Below are 19,736 nucleotides of genomic sequence, written 5' to 3'. Positions count from 1 at the left end.
AAATTAAAAAAAAGAAAAATGACACATAGATGGTATTATGCTTTATTTATTAAAATGTGTCTACCATGGAGGAAATGATTATTTGAGAATTAAATTTTTCTTGCATTGATAAAATAAATAATAAATAGAACAAAAATTAACACATCACAATAGGACAAAAGAAACAGATGGAAAAGAGCCCAAAAGAAGGCACAAAAATCATATATAGATGAAGAGACACACTCAGGAATCCTATAAAAACATTTCAGAAAACCCATAATGGATTATGATGGAAACAGATGCAGAGACCCACAGCTAATCAATAGGCCAACCTGGGGAGTTTTGTGGAAGAGTAGAAGGAAGGTTAGAGGGATCCAGAGGGGTCAAGGACACTACAGGAAAGCCTACAGAGTCAACTAACCTGGAACCATGGTGCTCACAGAAACTGAACTTCTAACAGAAGAGCATACATGGGCTGGACCTAGGCCCCCTACACATATATGGTAGCTATGCAGCTTGGTCAACAATGGGAGTAGGAGCTGAGCTGTCTGGTCTGGCCTCAGTTGGAGAGGATGCATTTATTCCTGCTGTGACTTGAGGTGACAGGGTGAGTTGGGACCCCTTGGAGGCCTCCCTTTCTTTGAGAAGGAGAAGGGGGAATAAGGAGAGGGAGATATGAGAGCAGGACTGGGAGGGGAAGAGGGAGGGGACTGGGATCGTGTTGTAAAGTGATTAAATAAATGAGATAAAAACACTAAACTGGAAGCTATAATATATATGTAGAGGACTTGTAATAGAGGGAATATATATATATATATATATATATATATATATATTATATATATATATATATATATATATATATATATATATATATATATATAATTTTTTAAAAAGAAAAAAGAAAATGCCCTGACAAGGAACCTCCAATTGAAGCTTCAGAGTTCATTTCCTGTTGGCCACAGACTACTGGGCAAGCCTCCTACTCTCTCTCTCTCTCTCTCTCTCTCTCTCTCTCTCTCTCTCTCTCTCTCTCTCTCTTTTAAGCCTCCTACTCTTAAAAGGAGTTTCTTTTCCCAGTGAGATTCTCTTGTATAAAACTAAATTTTCACTTGTAAGTGGCTATTAATTGGAAATAGATTCTGGGTTGGGGTGGGGGCATGTGTCCACTAGTCTTTTCAGCTCTAGGACCCCATCTGGCACAGGCCCATACAGGACCTGTGCGTGCTGCCCCAGTCTCTGTGTGTTCGTCTGTGTGTTGATCATGTTGGTTTAGAGGTCCTTGTTTCCTTGTTGTTCTCCATCCTCTTTGGCTCTTACACTTTTCCTGCTTCCTCTTCCCCATGATTCCCTGATCCCTGAGGGAAGGGATTTGACTGGCGTATTCTCCTTTAAGGCTGAGTGGTGTAAAGACTCTCGCTCTCTGCCTATTGTTTGGCTGAGGGGCTCTGTGTTGGTTCCCGTCTGCTGCAGGAGGACGCTTCTCTCATGGCTGAACAAGGGATTGATCTGTGAGTTTAACAACATGTCACAAGGAATTATTTTTATTTCTATGCTATTTTAGTATAACAAAAGAATTTAGTTTTATTCTAGATCACTGTGCTATCTATTTTCAGGTTCTTGGTCACTCAAGCAGTGTAGGGTTTGGGTTCTGTCTTGCGGCGTAGGTCTTAAGTTGAATCAGATAGTGGTTGGTTACTCCCACAGCTTTGTGCCACCATTGGAGTAGCATATCTTGAAGGCAGGGCACCACTGTAGATCAAAGGGTTTGGAGCCGTGTTGGTGTTTATGTCTCTCCTTTGGTAGCATGCAGAATCCATTCCTGTACCAAAGACGCTAGCATGTGGGGGTGAAGGCTCTCTGTAGGCACAAGCTCAACTTCTCCACGTCCAATGAGTTGTCTGTGTGCCGTCTTCAGCAAAGAGGCCTTGATGCCAGTGTGTGGAGGGTGAGGACCGTCTATGCTCATGTCTCACAGAAACTCAGAAGCATCTCTGAAATGTACAACCTCCTGTTATAGCTGTGATACAAGGACTTGTCTCACGGTCCTTCATAAGGAAAGCAACAATTAAGCATATTCAAGAATAACCATGTAGCATCCTGCCCTTTCCCTCCTGCTTCAATATTCTTCCTGTTTCTCTTGTATCTTTACCTTAATACATAAGTAGACTGTATTGTTCGTGATTTTAAAAAAATAAGAAGTCAGAAAATATGAGCTTGATGGTACAGTACTACACAGCTGCCTGTCTACTATATACCTTCTACAGCCAAACATAATTATATAGCTACATTCTGGTCATATTTACTGGCTTCTTCTTTCTATTTTAACTCTTGAATCTATGTTGTGCAGTCTTTGGGCTTCCAATTCACTACCTCAACTCTTGCCAAGGTGACCCAAGAATTCCATAGGGTCAAATCTTAATTTTATTTTGCTGGCCCCATCTGTGTCACTGGAGACCCCGACACTTTCTACTTGAAATGCTCTCTTCTCTAGCTCTGAGCCACCAGCAGACCCCTCTAATTTTGTTCCCCTTTCTAGTTGCTTCTCCTTCCCCTGAACCTCAAGACACCAGAGTGCAATGCTCTTCTAGAAAACTACATTTCTACCAGTATTCATTCATTCATCCATTGTGGTTTTAGGTAACACGCATGCCAATAGAACCTGAACGTAAATCACTACGTAGCCAAAGAAACATCTTTTAAGTAAAGTAAGCTGACATTTGCTGACATCAACTTCTGACAGACCCCAAAGCCTGCGCTTATCCAGTCTGATAACTTCAGAACCCCATAAAAACTTTATTACTTTTGCAACAATATCTTACCTTTTTATTTGAATATTGAAACCCAATATGAAATCTGGAGGCTGAGAAGAATTAAGTTGTTTAATATCATTGATTTATACATAATACAGTTATAACTTATAGAATTGACATATGAGGGGATCCAGGTAGAAGTAATGTGTTTTTTGAAGAGTAATCTTTAAAAATATTCTTAGATAATAAAACATTTCAAGTAAATAAAATAAACACATTTTAAAGACGGCGACTAGATAAGGACTAATTGAAAGTTCAAATATTTGGACCATAGAAGAAGCCACAATAATATATTTTACAAATTCAAAGTGTCGATAAATACACCTAATAGCTAGAGTCCCTCTTCAGACATCTCAGAGTGAGTGTCTGACTTGACTCAAAACTCAGGGTAGATTATTCTCTAAGTTACATGCTAACTTACTAACTTTTTTCAAAAGGCAAGCACTGTACGAGCTGGGTATGTAACTCAGAGGAAGAACAGCTACTTAGCATGCACAAGATCAGACATTTGATTCTCAGCCTTGCAAAGGAAAAAAAAAAAACCTCCAGCAATTATTGTAATCTTCCACATAAAACATTACCAAACATTTGTTGTTGAAGTTTATTACATGTCTGCAGTAAGCTGCAGCTATTTGGCATTGCTAAGTAAAGACACGTTTTTTAATTTGTTCATTAAAGCAGATGCTCCTGAATAATAGTTTATTTGAAGTGATTAATCACTTGAGACCTGCCTGCAGACATGGGACACTGCATTATAAATCACATCTTATTTTCATTCATAGGGAATAGAGTGATATTCATTTTTTGGACATGATTTATCATTTGCAGGTTGTGGCTGCTATCTCTGTGGGCTGGGAAAATGGATGGCTTGTCTTATTAAAAAGTCTTCACCTTTTGCTACAATATTTTATGCATGCCCAGAGAAAAACCATACTCAAGACTTTGGTTCCAGCATTAAGTTGTACTGGATGGAAAGATGATTGCAAATGAGTTCGTTACCATCGCTAAGTGAAATGCGGGCCAGAATCTGGACTTTTCAAACCATTTGTGCAGGAACCTTCTGAACTGTTATTTGTTTAAGGAGACCTACCTAGCATTTATATATACTCTGTCTTCTTTAAAGTATGGGAAGCACTTTGGTGTCAGGCCTTTGAATGAGTTCCTTTTTCTTTAGATATAATTCCTTCCAGTTCTCTGTGACACGTAATCTCAAAGTGAAAGCAGTTGGTCCTGTTTCATAAAATGTCACTTACCAAGTACATGTTCCTCTGTCCCTATTATACCAATGTAAAATTTAGACATTAAGGCCATTGTCATAAGCATGATGCCAGCAGGAAAATCTGGAGACTATGGTAAGGTATTTACTTGTATAATAGCATTATTCACATAAAGCAAGAAGGAAATTTAACCAAAAGCAAGAACCAATGCTCCTGTATCCCTGTTAGTTATCTAGACTAAAAGGGAAGGAAATTATGTTCTTTATATGACTACCTAAACTATTTCCCTAAAGCCACTGGATTGTGTATCTTTCTGCATGACTTGCTTAGAATATAGGTAGAGCAGAGGACTTTCCAGTCAAATTAACATTGTGACCATAGCTCTCGTTTACAATTACTGCCTGTGTGTCTGGATGTTTAACTCCTATGCATTGGAGATTCCTACTGAATCTAGTGCAGGAATCAGACCCTTCTAAAGGACTGGCCCAAAGGTGGAGTGAGCCCTGGCAGAGTGGGAAATTCTCATAACTGGTAATTGTTTCTGATGTTGTTGATAAAACAACATTAATAACTTAATCTCTCTGTATCTCAGGCTTTTCAGATTGTAATGGCATAGGAAGTGTAGTAAGTTGCCAATCATTATATTTCATTTACCAGTCTGATTCTAAGGTATATATTTAACAAACGTAGTTTTAAAGGACCTTTCAGAGCTGTACTGGGAGCAAGCAGATAGGCAGTACAGCCAGGAGCACAGACAACTTGCATTCTATTCTCAACTTTGCTTTTTTCTACTCTTGTGATCTGGAGGAAGTCCTTGGGAAGACCTTGTGACCCTGAAGTTGAGAAGTCACATAATGTCTGTATATTTCATCTCTCTTGTCTATAAAATCAGGGTGATAGTGCTGGCTGTTGAAATTGCTTTGAGAATTAAACAACAACAAATATATATATAATGTGCTTCAAAAAGTCCCCCACACATAAGAGCTCTCAGTAAACATTTGCTATCCTTATTTATTCCTGAAAGAAGTTTCCAATCTCAACTTTTTAAAAATTTAATTTCTATTTATATATTCACTCCAATCTCAACTTTTAACTTGCACAGACATGTGGCGCCTGGGAGCAGTAGAGCCTGGGGAGCTGGGTTGAGGCGTGTTTAAAACCTAGAAATTTCATGCTGGGATTGGCAAGAGTAGAATCGATACCCATCATGCCCTGGGCCTGCATGTCCTTGTGCACGTAGCCTGGTGCCCCACCCCCACAGGCCCGAAGGTCACTTAGCTTAGTAACCAGGTTAAACTTCCTCTCCCTTCATAAGGTCATGCGGGTCCTTAAGCTAATGAGGCATCCTCGGCACACTGGCTTAGGCCAATGATGTACACTCACACCAAAAGTTCCTACTCATCCTAAGTAGCCTTTGTTTCCCCACCCCCCACCCCCAATTAAAGGAGCTGCCTCACTGAAGCTGCCTCCTGAGAGTCTGTTCTCATCGTGTTTACCATCCCCTGAGGTTTCCTCAGCTCCTGGCTCTCCACTTTGCTTCCTTCCTCAGGATCTGCAGGTTGCCAGTGATCGAAGGCCAGTTGTGCCGCTATGGGTAGGGAGGCAGAGCCTGAATGGCTTAAACACACACACACACACACACACACACACACACACACACACACACGCATGATTTCCACTTTCACTCATTCACATATGATCACTTCTACCAACGACATCTGAGGCTGAACAAGAACATATGACAATTTACTACATATTGAAGTGAGCTGAGATATTAGTTATTAATTTTTATGTATTAGTTAACCAGTTATTACTTAGTAGTTATATTTTACTAATCAAAAAGTGGATTTTTATCTAATGAAGAAAATAATTTCCCCTGTTATAGAACTGATGAATATTATGTTGAAGATACTCCAATATATGGTAACTTAGAAAATATAATCCCAGGTAAGTTTTATTTTTCTATAATTACATATGTCAAAAAACCTAATATATTCTACAAACAATTTGAGGTGTCTCTTTTTAGAAACCATCGCAGTTAGGTCTCTTAGAAGCTATAAGTTATATCTAATATGTTATAAAGGATATGTTTGCAAGGGCCACACTGTAAGTTGCACTGTGATATTCAGTGCAAGACAGCAGCTCCTATTTTTCTATGAGCTTTTTAATTTACTCTTGGAGTAGTAACAACACATTACTATCAGGATAGCAACAGGAGATTTAAATTTCCATGAGTTCTGACAGGCAGAGAGTTCTATGAAATAAATCTGTTTCTAGAACAGAATATGATCCACAGAAAGAGTATTTTGTGATCTGTATATATAAAAGCATGTCTATGGTTAATGGCCAAGCCAGTGAACACTTTCTCTAGTTTCCAGTGTTTTAACCTGTTCTATTTAACTGGAGAACCTGGGGCTGGATTGATAGCAGGTGTGGAGAAAGCAGAACCAAGTCGTCATTAAGTGGTTTGTGCTTTTATTTTTCTACAAGTGCTCTCCACTTGAGCCTTCTCTCAAAACAAAATGCTGTAAAGTTCTCAAAGTGAGCAGCTGGGATCCAACCCCATGGCTGATGAGAGAAGTTGCCGCCCTTTTAAGGGCCTTCACTCTGTTCATGAGCGGAGTCTCTGGGCTTATTCTACTTGTAGATCTCTCTCTCTCTCTCTCTCTCTCTCTCTCTCTCTCTCTCTCTAATGCGAAGGTTTTCTGTGATTTAAAAATACCATAATATTTATAATCCAAAAAATATGGAATTGATATAGTCAGAGATATGGGAACTTTACAAGATTAAAAGATTTATTAATCCAGCAACATAGCTGCTCTGGCAAAGGATCACATCCAAAGACCTTCTAGGTCTATGTGACCTGGCTGGAATGCAGCAGACACTCTCTGGATTACAGTATGATCTGGCTGGAATACAGACACACTCTTAGTACACACCTTTAATCACAAACAATGAAAGTCAGAGAGAATATGCCCAGCTCTCAAGAAAACAGCACAGGAAGGAGAGGCTGTTATAGAACAGTGTAGGGAGAGAAAAAGTGTGTTGGGGGGACAGTTTCAGGGGTACAGTTTTACAAAGACAGGTGGCAAAGAGAACAAGCTAAACACAGGTAAAGACAGAATGAGCCAGATAATGAGAAGGAGCCAGAAGATTATAGCATATTGCCAGTTAGTATGAGGCCAAGCAAAGCAATTCAGCCAGAAGGCAAGAGAAGCCAGATTGAATCAGTCAGCTTGGGAGGTTAGACTATACAGGAGCTAGAAGCCTGTAGGCCTAGGTCTAGGGATAGTTAGAACAGGGAAAGAAATGCTCTAGGCTCAGCCCAAGCCGTGTATGTGCACATCGTAGATAGAGCTCTCATCTCACCCCTCTATCTGAAAAAATAAAAGTGACATTTACAAGAATCTAAGCCATTTTATTCAAAATTAGAACGAGGTACCCTAAATACCTCTCAATCAAGCATCTCATTCATAGAATGAGTTACAAACTTGTCATCACTGATGGACTTTGCAAGCACCGTGCCTCATGTGAAGCACAGTGAAGCATGTGCTGGCACAGTGTGTACCCGATTACACAGGCAACCCTTTAACTCCATCATAGCTCTAGATCATCGCAAATAGTTGTTTCAATGAGACTTCCACACACTGCTGTGGAACGGAAAATCCCTATGGTGCAGTCTACATCTCGAGCATCTTTCTGTCCATCATGAATATTGTGGCAAAAGACCTCTCTGTCTGATCTGCAGGTAGCAGTTTGTGCACTGACAACCTCTTTGCATGGCCATCTAAAAAGTTGCTTAAATGTTGTTTGGATCGTGCATTTTCTTTATGCCAGCCCTCTTTAATTTTTCCATGGCAATCTCGATCACTTTTCCTCCCAAGAAGAAATGGATGAGGGCTGCTATGAGCAAATGAAAGCTCAACCACAAAGACCTGCAAGTGAGTTTCAAGAAGCCGCTGCATCTGCAACTGCACAGGTGAGTTTTCTGTGCATATATACATGTACATACATATAGATGCACACACATATATGTTCATAAAACACAGATCTTCAAAGTATACTTGTATTTTTCAAAGTAAAAAAAAAATACATGACTCTTTGATCTTAGCCAATTGGATAGGTGTAAGATGGAATCTCAGGGACTTTTTGGAAGAGAGATTTGGTGACTATGCAGGCATCAAACTGTCTCTGTCATTTTCTCACTGTGGAAGCTGCTTACCTGCACTTCCTGTCTACTCAGATAATTAATTATATTCCTTCTCAAGTCTCTGATGGGGTTGAAGACAAGGCAGTTTATTTTTACGATTAAGCTTAGTTGTTTTGGAGTTAAGATGTTTTTAGGTCTAGATAGATGTTTTCAGTTATAATGATGGGATATGATAGATATTGATTTACATTCAGAATTTTAGACTCACCAAGATAAGAAAGATGTTCTTTTCAAGGCTGCCAAATACAAATAGCCAAAACACTGTGAATGTAACATTTATATCATTCCTGATTGTTTCATGGTTCTTCTTGCTCTAAGTAGTTTATTATATATATGTGTGTAATAATATAAATGTGTATGTTAAAAAGTTTTTTTAATTTTAAAAAGAAAAAGCAGAAAAAACCATCATGATATAATATGTTCTGTTAAACACATGATAATGAGTTAATGAGATTAAGGTGTAATTGCACCATCTAGAAATGTACAGATCCATCCACACAGTTTTAGTTATAAATATACCGAGAATTCTGAATAGGAATTATGACTGAATACATGTAAAATGCACTGAGTAGCTTTGATCTGCATCTGATTTTTACTCAAGTGGGAATGATGCAAAACCATGTAACATTTTGAGCTTGATCTTCTATGAATTGTGTATTTAAAGATACTATTCAGAATAAACTGGTGCTTATTCTATTACATTCTTATAAGCTTAGTTTCACATATTAGAATCGTCTCTTCCTGATTGCTCGATTTCGCTTTGTCAGCATACTCATGACCAATTTGCTACTCTACTACGCTGTTGCACTGACTGGTCACAGAAGTGTAGGTAATCTACAATGGCATGCATAAGCTGAAGGGAAAAGGTGTTTCCTGGCAACCATGTGGGTCATTTCCCTGTCCCCTGAAAATGGTGTGTGTGTGCTTCAGAGACTAATTGGAATATTTTGGTCTATGTACACGTACTCCTAGGAGTTCACCAGAAAACCTAGGAATAAGTCCCAAAGTGTTCCCATATCCAATAAACTTGAAGTATATATGTATGTGATGTTCCTTTTATTTATTGATTGATCTTGGATCAATGCTCTGCCTCCTTACTCCATAGCAAGCATCATCTCCCTCCCCAAACCTATACTGACTGTGATCTTCACTGTTTCTCCTGAGTCTTTCAGGATCTTACAACTTTGATTAATTTTCCTCTATTTTCTTTTTCTTCCTAGAAACAAACCATTGTTATTTGCCTAGCATGTGTACAAATGATCTCGATATTAAAAAAAAATAAACTTCCTTTCATCTGTTTTTCGCTATAGGTTCTAAACTAGATGGAAATTAGATTTTTTTTTCATCAGTTGTAGCTTCTGTTTCTTTCTAGAGACTCACATTCCTCCAGGTCCTCCCACTCCCAATTCACTCAACGAAGCCAGCACAGAAGTACATCCATGATACTTTCTTGGAACTCTCAGTTTGTTTTTGTTTGTTTGTTTGTTTGTTTGTTTGTTTTACCCCGGCACTGTCTGATAAAATACAGTAGTTATTGGCCAGCCACATATTATTTGGGGTGATTTCTTATAAATGCTGAAACCAAATCCCAAACACTTTGGGATAAAAGGGAGATTATTGCCTCATAGGATAGACAGAGCTTCAAATGGTATATACTCACTTATATCTGCATACTAGCCCAAGGGGCATGTCCCACGAAAGCCTTCACTTACCAGGAAACTGGGACAGAGAGGAAGGCATCCTATTGGGACTCTAAATGAGAGATGCATGGGAGAATAGCAAAATAAAAGGATACAGAGGGTCCTAGAAATCTACAAGTAGAACAATATGATAGGCAGATTTGGGCCCAGGGGTCCTGCTCAAAGTAAGGCACCAGCCAAGGACAATACATGAGGTAAACTTTAAACCCCTTCCCAGATCTAGCCAATGGTCAGAATATTCTCCACAGTTGAGTGGAGAGTGTGATATGACTTTCTCACGTACTATGGTGCCTCACATTTGACCATGTCCCCTGGAGGGGGAGACCTGGTGGCACTCAGAGGAAGGGCAGCAGGTAGCCAAGGAGAGACTTGATACCCTATGAGAATATATAGGGGGAGGTAATCCCCCTCAGGAACAGTCATAGGGGAGGGGAATAATGGGAAAATGGGGGGGAGGGGAGAGGAATGGGAGGATACAAGGGATGAGATAAACATTGAGATGTAACAAGAATAAATTAATAAAAAAACGGAAAAAAAAGAATATATTTTGCTTTTGAGGCTGTTGAATGGAGAAGCTTTCCTCATTCTCCTCATGAGCTTAATATCTCTTTCTATTCTGTCATCAGCAGACTCCTCCAATGATTCTGGGCAAACCACTGAAAGCCTTTGTATTCTTCCTTTTGACTCAAGTGAAAAATATGTTTTCTAGCCTTAAGAATAAACATCAACTTTAGGATGCCATCAAATATGCTCATTCCTGGCCCGTTTTCTTGGGCCCTGTTGCCAGAGCAATGGGAGATGTTGAGAGAATATCTTACGTCTGTATGGAAACTTTACCTGTCAGTAATAAATCTGATGGCCTATAGCTCAGGTAGGAAATAGGAGATGGGACATCTGGCAAGTAGATAGGATCTGGAGCTAGAGCCAGGCACGAGAGAGCCACCCAGCAAGATATGAGGATGGATGGATGCATGGTACCTGAGCGGAGGTAACCAGCAACATGGCCGAATGTATATTAACATACATGGGTTCTTTTACGGTATAAACTACTCTAAGAAGAGCCTTGCTATATGGCCTAGGTATCTGTAAAATATATTTTGCTCCCGTGAGTTTTTATTTCAGGAGCTTGTGGCCAGGAGGAAACCCTAGGCAAGGAAGGCAATGGTGCTTGGTCCAGCATAGGTCAATTGCTTGTAGTACTTTCTCTGTTTGCCAATCATAGCAATACTATGAGATCAATATTACTGCTTCCATTTTAAAAACAAGAATACTGAGACTGACTGTGGCTTTAAAGAAGCTGCCCAAGGCCCTGTACATACTACAACTGAGACTTAATATGGAGCTTTCCCACAACACATTCAAGGTCTGGGTTTCAACCTGCCAACCTGCTGTTTCACCACGTTATCTTAGTCTGACCCAGCTCTAGCACAAAAAGGAAGGCTAACGTGTTCCATCGTCTCCTAGATGCCAGTTGTGTAAAGACATCTGTTGGCTTTAGCATTTGTTGTTTGGTTTTGGTTTTTATTGTTTTATGTTTTAGTTTTTTTGAGATAAAGTTTCTCTGTATAGTCCTGGCTGCCCTGGAACTTACTCTGCAGATCTATCGACCAGGATGGTCTCTAACCCAGAGATTTTCCTGCCTCTGCCTCCTGAGTGCGGGACTCTGTTTGCTTTATTCTTATGAATCTTTAAAAAATCATAAAATAAAAGCATACCTTAAGATTTATTAAGTTACTCCCTATTACTCTTTCCCTCTCATAAACAAATTAAGGTATAATTACTTGGTAGGAGTGATGTAACTCAGAGACTACTTGAGGTGAAGGTAAAGCTGGAAAACAGTAAAAAAGAGTCAAAAATGTTCATGTAGATTTTGACAATGGGAAACAAAATCCGTGAAGCTTCATCTAAATACTTGGCTTTTTTAGCTCAAAAGTCTTGAATTGACTATTGACTTGTTGCTGGTGATGTTGATCTTCATTGTCAACCTTGGCAAAATAAAGTAACTAAGGCCAGAAAACAAATTATTTGTTTTTCATAGGCCATGGAAATTTGTAGAACTCTTGGAAATTTAAAAAAAAAAAAAAAAAAAAAAAAAATAGACTAACAGTGGAAAGCTGACATACCTTTTTTTTTTTTTTTTTTTTTTCAGGTACTTGCTGAAGCTCAGCTGTGCTATGCCTCACTGGATCACAGCGTCAAGGGGAAACGCAGAAGGCCCAGGAAACAGAATGCTGATTTGTCAGACAGGGGAAAGGATGAACAAGTTAATACAATGAATGCCAATGTTTCTCAGGTCGATTTGGTAGAAAGTTTCCCACCAGATAACCAGGCAGTAGAGGAAAGTATTCATGATGATCCTGCTAGACTGTTTGGATTGATTCGTGCCAAAAAAGAGCCTGTAGTCTAGCTGGACCATGATCCGGCTCAATATTAATGCCCTATCAGGGATGGTTAGGACAAGATCCTCATGTGACACACTGTGACTGGCAAACAGTCTGCTCACTTGTTGTTGGAATGGTAGCCTCCTTTTTATTCAGATAGTGCATCCCCACACACTAAATCTAATGCCATTAAAATTAGCTATATGAATTCAGTTAAAAATATACAAAAAGGAAAAGTAAAATAATAGAATGCAGTTTGTAAATTAAGGTACATGGCAACAAAATCAAAATGTACAGTGATACCTAATAAGGACAATTTTTAAAATCTAAAGAACATAAGTGCTCTAGGACATGAATGAAATATAAAAGCCAATGTTTTAAAAAAATTAATCAATCATTTACTTTTTCATCAGTGTAAATAAATAATTAGAAGAAAGTTCTGATTGAAAGTACATTGCCAAGAAATGTAGAATAATCTTGAAGAGTATTTTTCCAAAATGTAAATAGCATCATTGGTTAAAATTACTATAGAAATAAATTCATGTTCTTTATAACAATTTAAAAAATAAGAAATTATATACTCTACTAGCCAGAGATAATATTCTTTCTGAGTTTGTGGATATTCTACTGGACATAACCACATACATATATCAGTTGTTCCTTTTTTTGTTTTAACTTAAAAGTAGATGATTATACATGTTATTTAAATTTTCTTCATGTATCAAGAGACTGCGGCTTTATTTCTACTATATTTAACTATATAAAAAGTTATCATAACTTGTCTTTGGTAATGCTGGGAAGCAAACACAGGGTCTTTCACATGAAAGACAAGTGCTCTACTGTTGAGCTTCATCCCAAATCTGTCTCATAATTTTAATGTTTGCATTGTATTTCATTTATGATTAAATCAGAATTCATTTCAATAATTTTGAAGACAGCTCAAATTAATTCATGCTTCTATTTATGTGTTCAAAAATGATATTTTAATGAGAGTGCTTCAAGACACTTCTGGAAACTTATCTAGTTTCTTCTAAAGATATGGGTTCATATTGTTAATCTCTATAGGACAGAGCTCTGAAAGGTCAGAAATTGGGCCAAAAAGTATGCATACAATTTAGATTTTAAAGGAGTGGCCCATAATGGCTCCTAAACAGTTAACTCAATAAACTTCAGAATGACAAGGAAGTAGATGACTGTAATCCCAGCATGTAGGAGGCTGAGGCAGGAAGAGAGAGCATTGTTAATTCCAGACCGTCTGGGCCAGCATAGTTAATCCCTAGTCACTTTGGGCTAAAAGTGAAATGTGTTTCAAAACAAACAATCAGAAACAAAATGACTTCTCTTCCTCTCCATGGAGAAAGGAGGCTTCATGGTAGTCTATAATAAACATCATTAACTTATCATAATCTACCTTTTAAAATGCTACTTTGGCAGAGAAGATTTGATACAACACACTTGTATTTCTTCCTGTCTGACTGTGTGCTATGGATTTCATGTACATCACACTTTTATAATATATTAAAATTTTTAAAGTTTTGATATAACTATATAGTTTCTCACTTCCCTTTCCTTCCTCCAGAACCTCCCCATGCCTTCTCTCTTGCATTCTGTCAATGACTTCTGTTTTCTTTAATTGTTACATATATGTAGGCATGCAATTGGAGAGCTCCACCCGGAGAAGACTGTTTCTTCAACTCTCAACCTTGGTGGGTTACCAAGGTCTTTGTCCAGAGCCGAAGTTCTGTAAGCTTTCTCCCCTCCATGTTGGCATGTCCATTGGCATCACCATTGTTCAGATCTTGTTTTGTCAGTCATGTTGATGAGACTTTAAATTAACAATTACTTTTGAAAATATTAAAATAATAAAAGTACTTTCCCAGTGTTTTCCATACAATTAGAATATCTTGACATCCTGAGTTCTTTGCGTCCATGCAGGATTCTATCTTGTGTCCCACATTTCAGCCTGAAGAATTTCTTTAACTATTTATACAGCTCAGGTCCATGAGTAATAGAACTCCCTAGGCATGCTGTGCATCTGAAAAAGCCATTGTTTTAATTTTTAGGGATATTGTCACTGGGTATAAAATCCCTAAGGTTGAGCTATGTTTCTTTGAATAATCTAAATTGTTCCAGTTTGGATGCCATCTGAAAACTTCCTGCTACCATCGCTTTCAACTGTTGTGGCTTGCTGAATCGGTGCTGCTGGATTTGAAACAAGTTGACTACCATTCCCTTCAAAGATTAAGTCATCCTTCTAGATTTGAGAAACAGAACGAGCAACCCCTGTCCCCATTGACTATTGCAGATGTATTTTGAATTTCAACCAGTGACTCATTCTCCTAAATAAGAATGTTGATGGGGAAGTGTGCATTCACCTCATCTATCATCGGAGCCCGTCGTCACAGCCCTGATCATGTTGTGAACAGGTATACAGACAGATTGGGCCATAGCCAGTTCCTTTCTGCTCCCCCACCATTTGTCAGCCTGCAGCCTCTTCTTCTATTAGAAGAAACTCAGCTCTACAGTGATGTGTCTAGAGTCCCTGCAGAGGACTTCTCCGAGGCCCTTCATGATACCTGTGTGCCCCTCAGAGTAATGCTGACATTTTCTGGAATACCAGCAGTCTGATTGGTGAGAATGGACTTCATTCTCACAGTAAGTGTGGCAAAAAAATGCTTTCTGCTTCTTTAAAAGATAATTTTTAAAATTTTTTTTTATTAATTTATTCTTGTTACATCTCAATGGTTCTCCCATCCCTTGTATCCTCCCATTCTTCCCTAATATTTTTTAATTTTATTTTTTTCTTTTATTGAATGTCTGTGTTTTATATTTCGTGCACTAAAATTCCTCTCCTCCCTCCAGTAAAATAAAACAGGCAAACAAAATTCTTGTCACAGAAGCTAATAGTGTATCACATATGTTTACTTTCAAATGTTCCTTGCTCCGAGTCATAGGTCTGGTTTGAGGCCTACACTGTCATTACCAGATCCTCACTGGGACTGCTGTTGGATATTCTGTTGTTGCCTTGTGTCAAGGAGCATCTTAATCTTTGAATCTACAAGTCCGGCCCCTTCATGTGTTCCAGCAGGTCATACATGGGATAGATGTTGGGGTGAGGTTCACTCAGAGTCCTGGATCAGGGCCTGCTCTCTTGTCCTCAGGGCATGGCCTGCTCTCCCACTCCTTGTCATCACGGCAGGGTTGGTTCACCCACTCCTTGTCCTCAGGCCAGGGACCACTCTCCTGCTCCAGCGTCATCAGGGCAGGGCCTACTCTCCCACTCCCATGTCATCAGGGCAGGGCCTGCTGTTATCATGGTAGGACCAGTTCTCCTGATCCCATATCCTCAGGGTAGGCCTGGCTCATCCGTTCCCAAGTCATCAGGGTCAGCTCTCCTGCTTCCATGTCCTCAGGGCCAGCTCTCCTGCTCCTGTTCAATTCGCCAGATTGTTGCTAGCCCTCAAGGCCTGTATGGCCTCCCGCTCCTATGGTTATTGGATCTTATGGGCCATCAAGCAGGTGGCAAGTGGAGGCCCCTCTAAGTCTTCATTGAGTAGCTTGCAGAAACTGTTGATGTTGGCCCAGCTCAGCTTCTTGTCCCAGCGAACTTATGGCTCTGTTGATTCGTGCCTTCTGAGTCTCTGGTTCCATCATGTGCTCCATCCACCATGAGCCCTCCCATGGTCCCCCCAACCTCTGCCTCGGTGCTGGCCCTAGTATCCACCTCTGCATGATCCAGCTCTCAGCACTGAGCAGGGCCCTGGCCCTTGAGAGGAGGTACTTGAGGCCTGTGGTGTGGGTAGTGCAGTCCCTGCTCAGGCTCAACTCAAACAATGCCCCTTCCTTGAACACCATCTCCTTGGCCTGCACTGCGCTGGGCCGCAACCCAAAAAGCAGCAGTGGCGGTAGTGGTGGCCGTGGCCTGGGGTCCCTGGGAGCTCACCTGAGCATTGTCCCATGGTCCTGTGGTGGGAGGGCATGGATGATCCAAATGACAGGATTTCCTTCTTTCTGGGAAACACCAGCACTGTGTTTTGGAGCTCTCAGTATGGTCCTTTGGTGGCTATGCAGCCACTGCTGTTCCTTGGAACAGACACAGTGTGTGATTGATGTCATCCTGCATGATCTCGGCTTGGGTATTTCTAATATATTGCACTAAGTGTTTCCTCCCAATCAGGCCGCACTTGGGGGGTGAAAATTTTTGTGTAGCTCTGGAACACAACCATCCTCCTAGGGATGTATTGAGGACCCCATCTTTCAAACTCAGCAGATCTGCACCCACCGCGAGCAAAAGATAATATTTTATTGGGTAAAAGATACTGTGCATTGTACCTTATTTAATGATGGATATTTTAGAACTATTTTGGACATGTTTTGTAAAGTGTCAAGCTATTTGGACTAAATTTGATACTTTGTATATTTATTTTTATATTAATTTTTTAGTTAGCATCCAAAATAGTGAGTTTTACTTGGCATGTGCATGTGTGCATGTATGCATGTGTGTGTGTGTGATTATACTTTGTGATTATTCATTTCCTCCCTTCACTACCTTACTCCATATCACCTACCCACTGTGGATTCTCTTCCTTGCCCCAAGGGTCACCTCTTCTGCTTACATACTGCATGTGTGCCATTGCTGTCTTTCCCCACCTTCCTTAGGACTCCTTCCTCTTCTCTCATGATTCCCTTTCTTAACCTTCACAATACACAAGAAGTGCATTCACACACACACACACATACACACACACACACACGTGAAAGGGAGTCACATTCATATATAATTATAAATCTAGATTCTGAGTGATACAGAAAACATGCAGAATTTTTCTGAGTCTAGCTTATCTTGTTTCATATAATGATTTCCAGTTACATCCATTTTCTTGTAAATGTCATTTTTATAAGAAATTCATGACACAAGGTTCCATTTGTATATGTACCACATTTTCTTTGCCCATCATTTTCATTTGTTGACGGACACGCAGGCTGGTTCCAGCATTAAACTTGGATATACAGGTATATTTGTGGTATGATGATGTAGCATTCTCTGGGTATATCCCTCAGAGGGGAAAATAGCTGTTTCTTATGGTAGTTCTAATTTTAAAACATCTGTACTGATTTCCATATGGCTACACAAGTTTTTAGGCCAACCAGCATGAATATCCTCTCTAGCATTTGATGTCATTTGTTTTCTTGATGATAGCTACTCTAATCAGAATGAAATGGATTCTTAAAGCAGTTCTCATTTGCCTTTTTCTCACAGGGAAGGTGAGTATTTATTGGCCATTTGTCCTTTTGAGGACTGTCTACTCAACTCACTACTCCGTTTCTTAACTGGGTTATCTCAGTTTTTTATTTAACTTTTTTGCAGCTCTTCATATAGCCTGAATATTAATCTTTTCTCTAATACATAGTTGGCAAAGTCCTTTTTTCACTGAGATGACTATTTCTTTACCATGCAGAAAGTTAACTCCATACACTGCCATCACCTCACTCTTGGCATTATTCCGTGGGCTGTTAAAATCCTTCCCAAAGTGCTCTTGCCTCTACCTGCATCTTCAGGTGTTTTGATTATTTCAAAGTTTCAGGTCTTAGATTAGGTTCTTTGAGCCATGTTGAATTTATTTTTGTTATTAAACATTTTTAATTTTATTTTATTAATTTATTCAGATTACAACTCAATTGTTAACCCATCACTTGTATCCTCCTGTTCTTCCCTCCCTCCTGCTTTCACTCTATTCCCCTACCCTAGGTCTGAGATCAAGAGGGACCTCCTCCCCCACTATATGGTCATAGGCTATCAAGTCTCATCTTGGTAGCCTGCTTATTCTTTCCTTGAGTGCCATCAGGCCTCCCCACCAAGGGGAGGTGGTCAAATATGGAGCACCAGAGCTCATGTCACAGTCAGTTCCCGCTCTCCACATAACTGTGGAGAATGTCCTGTCCATTGGGTAGATCAGAGTAGGGGTTCGATGTTTACTACTTGTATTGTCCTTGGTTAGTGCAATAGTTTAAGCAGAGCCCCCTGGTCCTTGATCCACCCATCACAATGTTCTTCTTGTAGGTTTCTAGGACCCTCTGGGTCGTTCTATTTCCCCATCTCCTATATTTCTCTTACCTAGAGTCTCAGTAGGATGTCCTCACATCTATCCCAATCTCCTCCTAAGTGAAGACTTTCGTGACACATGCCTTTTGGGCTAGTGCCCAATTATAAGTGAGTCTATACCACGTGAGTCTTTCTGCTTCTGGGTTAACTCATTCTGTGATTATTTCTAGTTCCATCCATTTGTCCACAGTTTTTGGGATTTCTTTGTTTTTAATAGCTGAGTAGTATTCCATAGTGTAAATGTACCACAGTTTCTTTATCCATTCTTCTACCGAGGGACATTTAGGCTGTTTAAAGGTTCTGGCTATTATGAATAAAGTTGCTATGAACATGGTTGAGCATATGTCCTTGTTGTGTGCTGGAGCATCTTCAGAGTATATTCCAAGGAGTGGAATAGTTGGGTCTTGAGGAAGCCCTATTCCCAGTTTTCTGAGAAAGTGCCAAATAGATTTCCAAAACGGTTGTACAAGTTTGCATTCCCACCAGCAATGAAGGAATGTTCCTCTTTCTCCACATCCTCGCCAGCATGTGGTGTCACTTGAATTTTTGATCTTAGCCATTCCGATGGGTGTAAGATGGAATCTCAGAGTTGTTTTCATTTGCATATCTCTGATGACTAAAGATGTTGAGCATTTCTTTAAGTGTTTTTCAGCCACTAGATATTCCTCTGTTGAGAATTCTCTATTTAGTTCAGAGCCCCATTTCTCAATTGGGTTATTTGGTTTGGTGGTGTTTAATTTCTGAGTTCTTTATATATTTTGAATGTATTTTTATATGGTGTGAGAGATATAGATCTGTTTGTGTAAACTCTGTTTTCCAAGTTAAAGAGTCCCACTTCAATGTTATACCTTTAACCTCTGCCCCAAATGATGCACCTATATCTGCGAGGGCTTAGTTCTGGGTCCTCTGTTCTGTCCTGTTATTTATATGTGAGCTTCTGTGCCAGGACCATACTGTTTGCCTACTTTGGCTCTGTAATACAGTCTGAGATCAGCTATTGTGATGTCGCTCATACACTCTTCCTGCTAAGGGTGTCTTTGCATATTTGGGTTTTATGCTTCCTCATTATATCAGGATTCTCTCTCTCTCTCTCTCTCTCTCTCTCTCTCTCTCTCTCTCTCTCTCTCTCTCTCTCTCTCTCTCTCTCATATGAAGAATGTCATTGGAGATTTTGTTTGATCTGTAAAACAGCTTTTGGTTATATAACCATTTTCACAATATTAATTCTATAAATTCATAATCAAGAGCAGTCTTTCCATCTCCTGCTGTCTTTTTCAATTTCTTTCTCTGATGTCTTAAAGTTTTTATTGTAGAGGTCTTTTACATGGTTACT

The 19,736-nt window shown here is 39.5% G+C and overlaps 1 protein-coding gene and 1 pseudogene across 1 annotated transcript in view; one reads left to right on the top strand and one right to left on the bottom strand.

Moving 5' to 3' along the window:
• LOC127192725 (T-cell receptor-associated transmembrane adapter 1) overlaps positions 1-12,433 on the top strand; it is a 34,710-nt gene extending 22,277 nt beyond the window's left edge. Inside the window, exons 4-6 of the mRNA XM_051150014.1 lie at positions 5,895-5,956; positions 7,894-7,982; positions 12,069-12,433. Of these exons, the coding sequence (XP_051005971.1) occupies positions 5,895-5,956; positions 7,894-7,982; positions 12,069-12,326 (409 nt within the window). The 3' untranslated portion in view covers positions 12,327-12,433. The remainder of the gene's footprint in view (positions 1-5,894; positions 5,957-7,893; positions 7,983-12,068) is intronic.
• A 1,986-nt stretch (positions 12,434-14,419) lies between these two features.
• LOC127192973 (60S ribosomal protein L9-like) lies at positions 14,420-14,948 on the bottom strand (annotated as a pseudogene).
• Positions 14,949-19,736: the final 4,788 nt, after the last annotated feature.

The sequence above is a fragment of the Acomys russatus genome, chromosome 8 (assembly GCF_903995435.1).
Source record: "Acomys russatus chromosome 8, mAcoRus1.1, whole genome shotgun sequence".
Classification (NCBI taxonomy): domain Eukaryota; kingdom Metazoa; phylum Chordata; class Mammalia; order Rodentia; family Muridae; genus Acomys; species Acomys russatus.
This window is presented reverse-complemented; position numbering and strand designations above follow the sequence as displayed.